At 38.7% G+C, this 13,623-nt stretch overlaps 1 protein-coding gene across 2 annotated transcripts in view; it reads right to left on the reverse strand.

Moving 5' to 3' along the window:
* The window catches only part of VPS45 (vacuolar protein sorting 45 homolog), an 82,408-nt gene that overhangs the window by 21,585 nt on the left and 47,200 nt on the right, over positions 1 to 13,623 (reverse strand). For both annotated transcript variants that reach the window (XM_033195250.1, XM_033195251.1), the window contains exon 14: positions 12,927 to 13,058. In XM_033195250.1, the coding sequence (XP_033051141.1) occupies positions 12,927 to 13,058 (132 nt within the window). The remainder of the gene's footprint in view (positions 1 to 12,926; positions 13,059 to 13,623) is intronic.

Genomic DNA, 13,623 nt, shown 5'->3' on the forward strand with positions numbered 1-13,623 from the left:
CAAGATGTTCATTTATTTGCAAGGTAGGATTATGTGCTTCAGAAAACCAACTACGATAATGGCTCAGTTTATTGCAGGTGAATAAAATAATGGGTATAGTTTGTTTAACTACATCTAGAAATTTGCATTTTTATAATAAGCAAATGTTCATTTTGGTGGATAATTCTCTTAATTCACATTAGCTTCGATAGATCCTCCTAAAACATAAGTCAGGTGTCATGGCTCTGCTTAAAACCCTATAACACACACAAAAACTTGTACATAAAATGTTTATAGCAGCATTATTTATAATAGCCAAAAGATGGAAACAACCTAAATGTCCATCAATTGATGAATGGATAAATAAAACATGGTACATGCATACAGTGAAATATTACTCAGTCATAAAAAGGAATAAAGTACTGATGTATGTTACACATGGAGGAGCCTTGAAAACATTATGCTAAGTGAAAGAAGCCAGTCACAAAAGAATACATATCATATTATTCCATTCATATACAATGCTCAGAATGGGGACATTTATAGAGAGAGAGAAGTTAGACTAGTGGTTTATTAGGGCTGGAGGGGGGGATTTTTTGATATGATGAAAATGCTTTTTTTTTTTTTTGAGGAGTTTCACTCTTGTTGTCCAGGCTGGAGTGTAATGGCATGATGCAACCTCCGCCTCCTGGGTTCAAGAAATTCCCCTGCCTCAGCCTCCCAAGTAGCTGGGATTACAGGTGCATGCCACCGTGCCAGTCAAATTTTTGTATTTTTAGTACAGATGGGGCTTCACCATGTTGGCCAGGCTGGTCTCGAACTCCAGACCTCAGGTGATTCACCCGCCTCAGCCTCCCAAAGTGCTGGGATTACAGGTGTGAGCCACCACGCCCAACCGATGAAAATGTTCTAAAATTGACTGTGGTAATAGTTGAATATATCTGTGAATATACTAAAAACCACTGAATTTTATACTTCAAAGGGTGACTTGTATGGTATGTAAATTATATCTCAATAAAAACATTAAAAAAAAAAACCCAACCCAAAACTTCTAGTGAAAAGCAGTCCTCACAGTCTATAAGGCGCTTCAGGAACAGCCCCAGATATTGATGCCTGTCACACTGCATTTCTTTCTACTCTTGCTCACTCCACCCAGACTCACCAGCCTCCTTGCAGCTCTTGCAATGCATTGCATGATTCTTAGGACACAGCTGTGGCTGTGCCTGGAATGCTTTTTACTTCTACCTGTGTGGCTTACTCCCCAACCTCCTTTAAGTCTTGCATACTCTTCTTTCTGTCGCCCAGGCTGGAGTGTAGTGGCTCGATCTCAGCTCACTGCAACCTCCATATCCCGGGTTCAAGTGATTCTCCTGCCTCAGCCTCCCCCGTAGCTGGGATTACAGGAGTGCATCACCAGGCCCAGCTAATTTTTGTATTTTTAGTAGAGATGGGGTTTTACCATGTTGGCCAGGCTGGTCTTGAACTCTTGACCTCAGGTGATCTGGCCGCCTTGGTCTCCCAAAGTGCTGGGATTACAGGCGCGAGCCATGGCACTTGGCCTACACACATCTCTTCTTAAGGAGGCCTTTCCTGATACCATACTGAGTAGTGTAACCTACAGCCACTGTCCCCAAGCACTTTCAATTTCCCTTTACAGTTTCACATTCCCTACCCCCACCACTGCATTTATTACATACTGATTTACTATAAAATATACTTATTTGTTAAGTTTATTGTTTATTTCTGTCTCCCCCTGCATTAAAATGAAAGCTTCACAAGGGTTAGGATCTTTGTTTTATTCATGGAGGTATCCCAGTGCTCAGTAAATACTTGAGTGAACAAACTACTGGCTTTACATTGTTCTCACATGTTCAATAAATATTTATCTATTACAGAACTCAAAACTAGAACTCCTGACTGTTCTATATAGATGCTGATGAAAATTTCTGTGATGTTATAGCAATGACTCATGCCATATATAATTCTTAGAAATTGAAATTTGACATTCCCCCTGCCCTACAAGTAAATATATATCTGGCTAATACAACTAATGAGACAAACGAAGAGGAGGAAATAAGGTAATAAGAGGAAGGAAAGTAATTCCATAAGAAGGGCAAATACTGAGACAGGAGATAACAGTCTGTACACACAAACCTGCACAGACCCCAGAGACACACTAGACTAACTGCTTAGGACAGCATGTGTTCAGGTCAGATTCTTTTTCAGGGCAGGTTCTTGGTCTTCAAAAAAGCACGAGTTATACCTTTAAAGAAGTCTCTGTAATTGGTTACTACTTTTTATTTCTGTGTATTTCATTATATATGAAAGGAAAAAGGGCAGTAATACAAAATTCATATTAAACTTCATACGGCTATGGAAAGAGAAGAAATATTGACTGCCTCTCTTTATTTAGAAGGCAATTTTATTAAGAATGTTGCTAAGGAGATAATTAGCTTCTGCAAAGTTCCTTGGTGTCTTAGCAGCAAATACATGCCTTCTATTTTAAATGGTGTTTAAATCTAAACAAAGATAATCACAATTACAGCTAATCAGAGCAGGCCCTATAGAAACAAATCACACAACTACAGAAGGCCTGCATATATAGAACTCCGCTTCATTACAACCAGCGCCTGAATCACTAAAAAATATTATCGCAAAAGAACTGTTTTAAAGAAATAAAGTATGCAAGAAAGAGCCACTTTAAAATCATAACTTTGAGGTCGGGCGCGGTGGCTCAAGCCTGTAATCCCAGCACTTTGGGAGGCCGAGACGGGCGGATCACGAGGTCAGGAGATCGAGACCATCCTGGCTAACACGGTGAAACCCCGTCTCTACTAAAAAATACGAAAAACTAGCCGGGTGAGGTGGCGGGCGCCTGTAGTCCCAGCTACTCGGGAGGCTGAGGCAGGAGAATGGTGTAAACCCGGGAGGCGGAGCTTGCAGTGAGCTGAGATCCGGCCACTGCACTCCAGCCTGGGTGACAGAGCGAGACTCCGTCTCAAAAAAAAAAAAAAAAAAACTTTGAATGACTTGAATTTCAGATTAAACTAATGTATATTTCCTATTAGGATCTAAGGGACCTGTATCTTCAGGTAACTTCTGGCTTAAGATGACGAGCTTACTTATACAAAGGCCCTATTCTCACACTAAAAATTATGTTCATTTTTGGAAATATACTAGGGAGGAAAGGAATAATTGCTTTCTATTCTTTATTTTTAAGTTTTGTTTACAACTAAGATTTTGTTTCAATTTACAGTAAAAGCGATCTTGATGTATGTTAGAAATAGAGAAACTGGGATCAAGGTTGTTAAAATTGCTACCTGAGGGGTAAGGGTACTTGTTATTTTTTGGGATGCAGGAGATCAATTTTGACCTATCTACCCATTACATTAAGTGATTAAGTAATAAAAAAAACTAGTAGGTGGTAGTTCTGAAATTTGAGTGCAGAATAAATCTGTAGTAATCTCAGATTTCATTTAAGAGTTGTAATAGGGAAACCAAGTGACCATAAATATCCCACAAAAGACATTTCCTGTTCTGGAAGGATAGTAGCTTCTGTATTAGCACATCACACAGTGACAAGATATCATTTCTTTCCTGTTTATTGGAGTCCCCACTAATCCAAATCCATGGATTTGGATGTAAGATATGTAAGACATGGCCAACCATACCATGACTTACATGATTCTAAATATAAAAGGAGAGCATATATCATGGCAAATCTAAACGTATACCATTTTCTAATCTCCCTAGTCTCTCAAAAAGCTACTTCTGTGCTGCAGAGCTCTTGAGATCAAGGCTGTATTTTTGTCATCATTTATTCTTTTGGCCTGTTTCCTTAAGAAATAACCCATATATTACAGAGAAAATTATACACTAAAACTCCTACAAAATTAAACCCTAATAATTCACAGAAACAAATTATTCAATGTTTTCTCTTCCAAATCAAGGTCTTTATGGCTAGTTCACTGCAGCCCTACTATATCCAGGAATAAAACTGATTTTTAAAAAATATTAGCCTTTCCATTACTGAGAGTCTAAGATTCCAATATGTATTAAGAGTTGTAAACTTACTAAATATGTTAGTAATACCCAAGGTATCCTACATTCATCATGAAAACTTAGCCTTTCTATTCAAAGCTGAAACTATTGCTTTCAATTACTTAAGCCTTTACAATTTTAACTGGCCTCTGAAATATAAATTCCATCATCTTCTTACTGGTATGATAAATTTCACTATTTACTTATTGGCTAGGGGCTATATATTTATAAAAGTAAACTATAAACACTTGATATTAAATCATTTATATATTGTAAAAATCAACTAATATTTTTTCCTGTTTGGTGATTATCATAGCAACTCCCTCTTCGTAAAAGTTTCATTGGTCAGGAAGCCAGTGAACAATTCTGTCCAAAATTTTATTGAATCTTTATTGCTAAGATATTGGCTCAAATGTAATACAGTGTACTGCTTAGCATGCTATTAGGTCACACAGAGATACAAACACTGACAATAGCTGGAAGAATCTAGCATAAAGCCTTTGCAGGGCTGCCTTACCTTCTTAATTTTATATAAGGATGATTCGTTGAGGCCAGGTGCAGTGGCTCACTCCTGTAATCCCAGCACTTTGGGAGGCCAAGGCGGGTGGATCACTTGAGGTCCTGAGTTTGAGACCAGCCTGGCCAGCATGGTGAAACCTCGTCTCTACCAAAAATACAAAAATTAGCCGAGTGTGGTGGTGCATGCCTGTAGTCCCAGCTACTCTGGAGGCTGAGGCAGGAGAATTGCTTGAATCTGGGAGGCTGAAGTTGCAGTGAGTCGAGATCACGCCACTGCACTCCAGCCTGGGCGACAGAGCAAGACTCCATTCCCCCAAAAAACAAAAGGTCATTTGTCAGGAACTTGAATACTAATTTAAAATGAAGTTTTATTCATAGTACCTTTTTTTTTTTAAGACAGGGTCTTGCCCTGTCGCCCAGGCTGGAGTGCAATGGTGCCATCTCGGCTCACTACAACCTCTGTCTCCTGGGTTCAAGTGATTCTCGTGCCTCAGCCTCCGAGTAGCTGGGATTACAGGCGCACACCACCACACTTGACTAATTTTTGTATTTTTTAGTAGAGACAAGGTTTCACTATGTTGGCCAGGCTAGTCTCGAACTCCTGGCCTCAAGTGATATGCCTGCCTTGGGCTTCCAAAGTGCTCAAAGTGCTGAGATTACAGGCATGAGCCACCATACCCAGCCCATAGCACTAGTAATTAGTCAAACACATCTAAAACGTATTTTTGTATGTAATATGACTAAATTACAAAGACATATCTAAAAATCTTTACTAATCTATCTTTCTATCTAAATCCAACTTACATTATTTATTTTGAGACAGGGTCTTGCTCTGTCACCCAGGCTGGAGTGCAGTGGTGTTATCCCAGCTTACTACAGCCTCTGCCTCCCAGACTCAAGTGATTCTCCCGCCTCAGCCCCCCAAGTACCTGAGACCACAGGTGGCACCACCACGCCTGGCTACTTTTTTGTATTTTTGGTAGAGATGGAGTTTTGCCACATTGCGCAGGCTGGTCTCAAACTCCTGAGTTCAAGCAATCTGCCCACTTTGGCCTCCCAAAGTGCTGGGATTATAGGCCCGAGCCACCATGCCTGGCCCCCAACTTATTTTTTTTATTTTTACTTGCTTACTTACTTATTTATTTATTTTTGAGACAGAGTCTCACTCTTGCTGCCCAGGCTGGAGTGCAGTGGTGCGATCTTGGCTCACCACAACCTCTGCCTCCCGGGTTCAAATGATTCTCCTGCCTCAGCCTCCCGAGTAGCTGGGACTACAGGCTCCTGTCACCACGCCCGGCTAATTTTTATATTTTTAGTAGAGATGGGGTTTCCCCATGTTGGCCAGGCTGGTCTCAAACTCGTGACCTCAGGTGATCCACCCACGTGGGCCTCCCAAAGTGCTGGGATTATAGGCATGACCCACCATGCCCGGCCCACCTACTTATTATTATTTATTTTTATTTTTTGAGATGGAGTCTCCCTCTGTAGCCTAGGCTGGAGTGCAGTCGGGCGATCTTGGCTCACTGCAACCTCTGCTTCCCAGGTCCAAGTGATTCTCCTGCCTCAGCCTCCTGAGTAGCTGGGACTACAGGTGCACGCCACCATGCCCAGCTAATTTTTGTATTTTTAGTAGAGACGGGGTTTCACCGTGTTACTCAGGATGGTCTCAATCTCCTGACCTTGTGATCCGCCCACCTCGGCCTCCCAAAGTGCTGGGATTACAGGCGTGAGCCACTGCAGCCAGCCTATTTTTTTAAATGGAGACATACACATTTAATTTTAACCTGCTGATATTTCAAATTAAAGGGATGATGCTACAATTCTTACTGGCCATAAGGCTACAAATAGTGAGAAATATTACCTCTCAGAGGAACCACTTAAGGGCCAATTCATCTTTTTGAATTCTGATATGGAAGCCTATTTAAAAGCATATGATTAATTAAACATGCATGAAAGAACTCATTTGGATCAAGAAGACAAAATCCTATATGGCTACCATCAAGTAATAAATAAAACTTTTTGAACCCTAAATTATTAAATATTATTTAGAGAATAATGCAGTATTAGGCATTCAAGTAACAGGAAGGAAATGCATAGTGGTCAAAAGCATGGGTTCTGGCTTCCAATACTAGCTCCATCTCTTACTAGTTATGTTTACTTGAGTAAGTTAATCTCTCTGTGCCTCAGTTTCCATATGTAAAGATAACAACAGTAGAAACTTTATGTGAGGATTCAATGAGTTAATAGATTTAAAGTATGCAGTACAGTGCCTAGCACATAGTATCTACTCAATAAGTATGAACTATTACTACTTTTATTAGCAGCAAAGGGAGAAACTTGAATAAAACAGCTCTAATAATATTATGTCACTTCTGTGCTCAAAAATATTCAACAGGTGACCCTGAATTAGGTACAAAAGCCTCAGTTTGGCATTTTAGGATGCACAGCTATCTTTCCAAATAATATTATCTACTAGTGTTCAAAATGGAGTTTCTATAATGTCACTACCATTTTATCTACTCCCAAGATCATAACCACACTGACACTTCCATTTCTGGAATTAAGGCAGATTATATAAGGTGAAAATTATCTTGTAATAAAACACGTACAAATGCAGAATAAAAAACAACAAACATCCTTTTAAATGAATATCTAAATTCTTTAGAAAGTAAGAGGAATTGCCAAGGGTCAGCACAAAAAGGGAATAAAAACTTAGCTTGATAAGTATAAACTGATGCTACCACTATCTAATAGGTGTGTGCCAGTGTTACTAAACAAGGGCACTGTGTTTTAGTAGTCACAGAGGGTCAGGAAAGAAGGCTTAGGCCTTGGTAAGAAAATAAATCAAAATTGAGATTTCCATGTAATATAGAAACTCTCACTGAAAAAGTGGACTAAAAAAATCTATCTGCAAAAGCAGATATGCTTTGCAAGGTTCAGGAACCGTTAAGTATAGAAACTAACATAAAAATGATTCCAGACTGACAATGCTCTTGGGGTACCTAGCAAAAATGAAAGAAAAAATATGCAAGAGAGATAGATCTTGAATGTCAGCTCCTCATGGGTGCTATAGATAAAACCCTTCTTAAGATAACTCATAAGTCAAAATTACAGAACACATGCAGAAACGCTTCATCATGAGCTAATGTTAGCAGATACAACAGCAGAATTAGACCTCCACGTAGTTCAGATTATAGAGTTAATATGGTTTAGGAAAAATAAAGGATTTGAAAACATGAGAAAAAAAGAGGATATTCACAAAAACATCAGGCAAATTTGAAAAAGAAGCAAATAGAACTCATAAGCATAAAAATATAATCTTAGTGGACTTAGTAGACAAATTAAACATAGATCAGATATAGCTGAAGAAAGAATTACTAAACTGGAACACTGATCTGAAAAAATTATACAGAAGACAGCACAGAGAGATAGCAGATGGATAATAAAAATGAGAGATTAAGAGACCTGAAGAACAGATGAAGGTTTAACACATATCTCACAATAATTCCAGAAGGATAGACAACAGGAGATGAAAGAGAAGCAACATTCAAAGAAATAATGACTGTAAAATTTCCAGAAATTATGCCAAACATGAATTTTTCATACCAAGTAATACAGTATTCCATTGTTGTCTTACTTTTAAGTAAGTGAAAATTATCAACCTGAAATTCTAAACTTAGCTGAATTAAGACACTTTTAGACAAAGGCATCAAAATGAACAATAGCTGAAAAAAATATTAAAGTTTTTTTTTTTTTTTTTTTAGACAGGGTTTCATTCAGATAGGCTGGGGCCTGGTGACACGACCATGGCTCACTGCAGCCTCAATCTCCCAGGCTTGTGATCTTCCCACCTCAGCCTCCCAAGTAGCTGGGACCACAGACACATGCTACCATGCCCAACAGATTTTTGTGTTTTTTTGTAGAGACAAAGTTTCACCATGTTGCCCAGGCTGAACTCCTTGAACTCCTCTTGAATTCCTGGGCTCAAGCAATCTGCCTGCCTTGCCCTCCCAAAGTGCTGGGATTATAGGTGTGAGCCACTATGCCTAGTCCATGCACAGCTAATTTTTACGTTTTTTTTTTTTGTAGAAACAGGGTCACTCTATATTGCTCAGGTTGGTCTTAAACTTCTGAGCTCAAGTGATCCTCCTGCCACGGCCTCCTAAACTACTGGCCAATATAGAATATATTATTCTATATATATATAGAATGGTGTCTTGCTCTGTTGCCCAGGTTGGAGGGCAGTGGCTCGATCTTGGCTCACTGCAGCCTCCACCTCCCCAGTTCAAGTGATTCTCCAGCCTCCTGAGTAGCTGGGATTACAGGCATGTGCTACCACGCCTGGCTAATTTTGTATTTTTCAGTAGAGATGGGATTTCACCATGTTGGCCAGGCTGGTCTTGAATTCCTGACCTCAAGTGATCTGCTCACCTCGGCCTCCCAAAGTGTTGGGAGTACAGGCATGGGATTCAGGCAAGAATGTTCTTTAGTAAGAAAATTGGATTGAAGAAAGAGCCAGGAGGAAAGAAACAAAGTGGAGGGGGAAAAGGGGGCAAATATGTGGGTAAATACAAATAAACATTAACTACTGAAAATAATGATTAATTTGGGAATTTAAAAAGGTAAAACCAAAACACTGGACAATGATAGTATACAAATTGGGAGGAAGGTGATTACAGTTAAAACACTAAGATTCTTATATTATTTGTGAGAAAGGCAGAAATAGATTAAATTTAGTCTTTATTTATTCTTCTTCTTTTTTTTTTTAGTTTGAGACAGAGCCTTGCTCTGTCACCCAGGCTGGAGTGCAGTGGCATGATCTCGGCTCACCTCTACCTCCCAGGTTGAAGCATTCTCCTGCCTCAGCCTCCTGAGTAGCTGAGACTACAGGCGCCTGCCACCGTGCCTGGTTAATTTTTGTATTTTTAGTAGAGACAGGGTTTCACCATGTTGGCCAGGCTGGTCTCAAACTCCTGACCTCATATGATCCACCCACCTTGGCCTCCCAAACTGCTGGGATTACGGGTGTGAGCCACCGTGCCCAGTCTATTTCTTCTTTTATTCAAAAAATATCTTCTAAGAACAGGTAAAACGAATCTACAGTGACAGAAGTCATAATAATGAATACTTTGAAGGGATCTGTGACAAGGAGGGAGCATGAGGAATAAGAAAGGCTGCGGGGGGTGCTGGTAATGTGCTATTTCTTGATCATTACACTCAGCAGTCGTTTAATAGATATATTCACTTTGCAATGTTTTACTGAGCTGTTTTATCATTTATATACTTTTCTGTACATAATGAAATGCCTGTGTATAAGTGCATGTATGTGGTATCATAGAAAGATATTTAGTCTCTGTCCCCATTCTTGGCACAGAGCTCCTAATTCCCTAAGAATTTTCTGAGTACTGAGGGTGACAGGATTGTCTTTTGTTTCAATGAGATTACTCTTGGTGGGCCTCTAGGTAGCTTCATGATGAGGGCTAGTTGGCTGAAAGGCCAAGCCTTTGTAAGAAACTTTGAATTTTCAGGTTCACGCCTGAACCTCCAGGGCTGGGGAAACAGCTGGAGCCTGAATCAATCACCAGGGGCTAATGATTTAATCAAGCATGCCCACATAACGAAACTTCCATAAAAACCCCTACCCAATATTGTTCGAAGAGTTTGTGGGTTGGTGAACATATCAAGGTGCTGGGGTGGGGTGGGTGTTCCTGGAGCAGGCATGGAGACTCCACACCCCATCCCTATACCTTGCCCTATGCATCTCTTCCATTTGACTGTTCCTGAGTTGTATCCTTTACAATAACTGGCAAATGTAGTAAAGTGTTTTCCTGAGTTGTGTGAACTGTTCTAGTAAATTATCAAACCTGAGGAAGGGGTCATGGGAACCCCTGATTTACAACCAGTCACTCAGGTGGTCTGGGACTTGTGACTGGCATCTGAAGTAGGGGTGGTCTTGTGGGGTTAAACCCTTTTAACTTCGAGATGAGATGCTAACTCCAGGTAGATCGTGTCAGAATTGAATCAAATTGTTAGATATCCAGTTGGTGTCTAGAGAATTGGAAAAATGGTGTTGGGAAAGACCTGGTGTATTTGGTGTCAAGAAGAAAAAAGCCCCTCACTGTAATATTTCTGTAGAAGTTATAAAAGGAAACCCTACAGCACTGTTTACACAAAACTAAAATTCTGATAGACTGTAAAGATATCATGTTAAATATGTATCCTAAAAATAATTTTTAAAATGCATGTTAGTATTTACATAATCTTGGGTAGGAAAGAACCTTCCAGGCATGACACCAAGGCAGAAATCACAGGTAGCTGTGACAATATAAAATTAAAATAATAACAACCAAACTTTTATACAACAAAACACTGTGAATAGTATAAAACAAAAATATAGAGGAAAAAGATTTGCAAAATATATACTAGACAAATGGCCAATAACCTTAATTATATACATAGAATTTAAAAAATTATTTTTTTTAATTATACTTTCAGTTCTAGGGTACATGTGCACAATGTGCAGGTTTGTTACATGTGTATACATGTGCCATGTTGGTGTGCTGCACCCATTAACTCGTCATTTACATTAGGTATATCTCCTAATGCTATCCCTCCCGCCTCCCACCACCCTACGACAGGCTCCGGTGTGTGATGTTCCCTACCCTGTGTGCAAGTATTCTCATTGTTCAATTCCCACCTATGAGTGAGAACATGCAGTGTTTGGTTTTCTGTCCTTGCGATAGTTTGCTCAGAATGATGGTTTCCAGCTTCAGCCATGTCCCTACAAAGGACATGAACTTATCCTTTTTTATGGCTGCATAGTATTCCATAGTGTAGCTGTGCCACATTAAAAAAAATTATTAAGAAAAAAAAAGGAATATTCCAATTGTGGAATGGGCACAGAATATGAACTAGCAATTCACAAAAGAAATATATAAATGGCCAGTGAGTTCTGGACACTAAGAAAGAGGTTAGTAGTTGGCCCAAGTTCACAAAAATAGTATAAGGGAAATCAGGATTCAAACCCAAGAAATCTTATCCAATAAATACTTGTTTAATGAATGAATGATTATATATTCAACACTAGAAGATGTTTACATCAGACTGCAAAATGAAAGTTAAAAGGCAGAATGTACGATGACATCCCTTTCTGCCCAGTCACACAAACATCTATACAGGCTTAGAAAAAAGGCCTGAAAACACTAAAATGTAACAAGTGGTTAGATTATGGAAACTTTGTACTTTGTACTTTCTGAAATAAAAAAATTTAGAATATGCACATATTACTTCCATAATAAAGGAGAAAAGTTATATTAAAAACCAAATAATCATATAAAATAAAAAAGTACATAAATATTTTAATGACTCCAAATTATCTATGCATACATGGCTCAGCATAGATCTCTCAGGGTCACCAATCTTTAGATTCAACAATCATGTCATGGTTCTCCAGTCTTTTCCTCTTCTACCTTTAGCTGCCAAATTAATCTTCCTTAAACACTGTGGCTTTCTTGTAATCACTGCTTTCAATAATTCCCCATTTTCTATGTAAAAAAGTATAAATTCCCAAGCCTGGCACTCAAGGCCTTCCATAATGATGGCATTCAATCATCTTTTCACTTTATTACACACATTCCAGCTAGTTGACTATTTGCTGTTCTTTGTGTATGTATGTTGCCTTCAGCTTTTATAACTTGTTCATGTGGTTAACTCTACCTAGAATGTGCTCTCCCTCCATATGTCCTTTTCACCCAAGGCTCAGCTAATATACTATCTTCTATGTGAAACATTTGCTAATTTCCCTTAGTCACTCTGAGAATCCTTGGCCCTTTCATCTGCCTCTCTGGGCACATATTTTCTTATTTTTAAATCTTTCCTAATAGACAATAACTTGAGGTAGGATCTTTAGATTATTCATCTTTGTATTCTTACTGAATACTTGCTAAGTGAATAAAGTTAATCAACAAAACAGAAAAACTCCCAGACTTCAATACCATTAAGAAAGTCTAAGCTGTGGCTATTAGGTTTCTCCTTCTTTAAAAAAAAAACAAAAAAACCAATTTTTAATTTTCCCCCCTTCCTTATGAAGTAGGTCCAAGGGTTTCTCCTTTTTTGAACACACAGGAAATACAAATTGTTAACAGTGTAAGATGGTTCTTACTTTCTAGGTCTTTGACCAAATTAAGAGATTTATGAACTTAACGAACTTAACTACTATAGATCCTTTGTTTCACAAATTCTTAACTTATTCTGGAGCTGCAAACACCAGAGAATTTCAGTCTACAGCAGTTTGGTTAGTATTGACCAAATTTTTCCAACATAAAGGGAATTTAAGCTTTATCCTCTGGGAAGGAGGACACAGCTGTAGAATGAATGTTCTCCTTTACCTTTTCGTGTTGTGCACCGTGGTGCCTCCCAGGACAATCCTCACTCCAGGAGTGGTGCGGTTCAGGTTATAAACTGTTAGAGCCTCTTCATAGGTGGCTCCTCCAATTACAAACACAATGATATCCTGAGGTCTGCAATAATGAAGAATGAGATAATATCACAGGATAAAAAAAAAAAAAGACTGTGACTTATATACACAGAGTTTTAATTTCTAAACCTTTTTTTTTTTTTTGGTGGAGGAAGCAGAATTAAAGCAGAATAGAATAAAAGGTTTAAAAAAAGTTTTAATTATCTGAAATTGGCAGGAAACAGAGCAGGAAATGCTGAATAGTGATTTGCTTTCTGTTTATGAGCGGATGTCTTATAATTTCTGTGCTGTGGATTTCAGAATAGCACAATAGTGTTTGCTGGAACCAAATGCAGAAATATTCCTTTATATTCAAGAGGGTGCAGAATGCCTTACCGTCACATGATATCAATACAGCAGTATTTTATGTTTGTATTAATACTACACATCTCCTTTCATGTATAAGCCCTTTGTCAAATACTTAGTACAGTGCTATTACAATGGCCTCTGTCCAAGGACCTCAAAACATTTTTGAAAGAACTAGCATATTTGGATGTCCCCAAAACATGGGAACTAGAAACATTTAGTATTTTGAGTGTAAAAAAAAAAATGGGACACATAAATTAATG

This window comes from Trachypithecus francoisi, unplaced genomic scaffold, assembly GCF_009764315.1.
Source record: "Trachypithecus francoisi isolate TF-2019V2 unplaced genomic scaffold, Tfra_2.0 Lachesis_group5, whole genome shotgun sequence".
NCBI lineage: Eukaryota > Metazoa > Chordata > Mammalia > Primates > Cercopithecidae > Trachypithecus > Trachypithecus francoisi.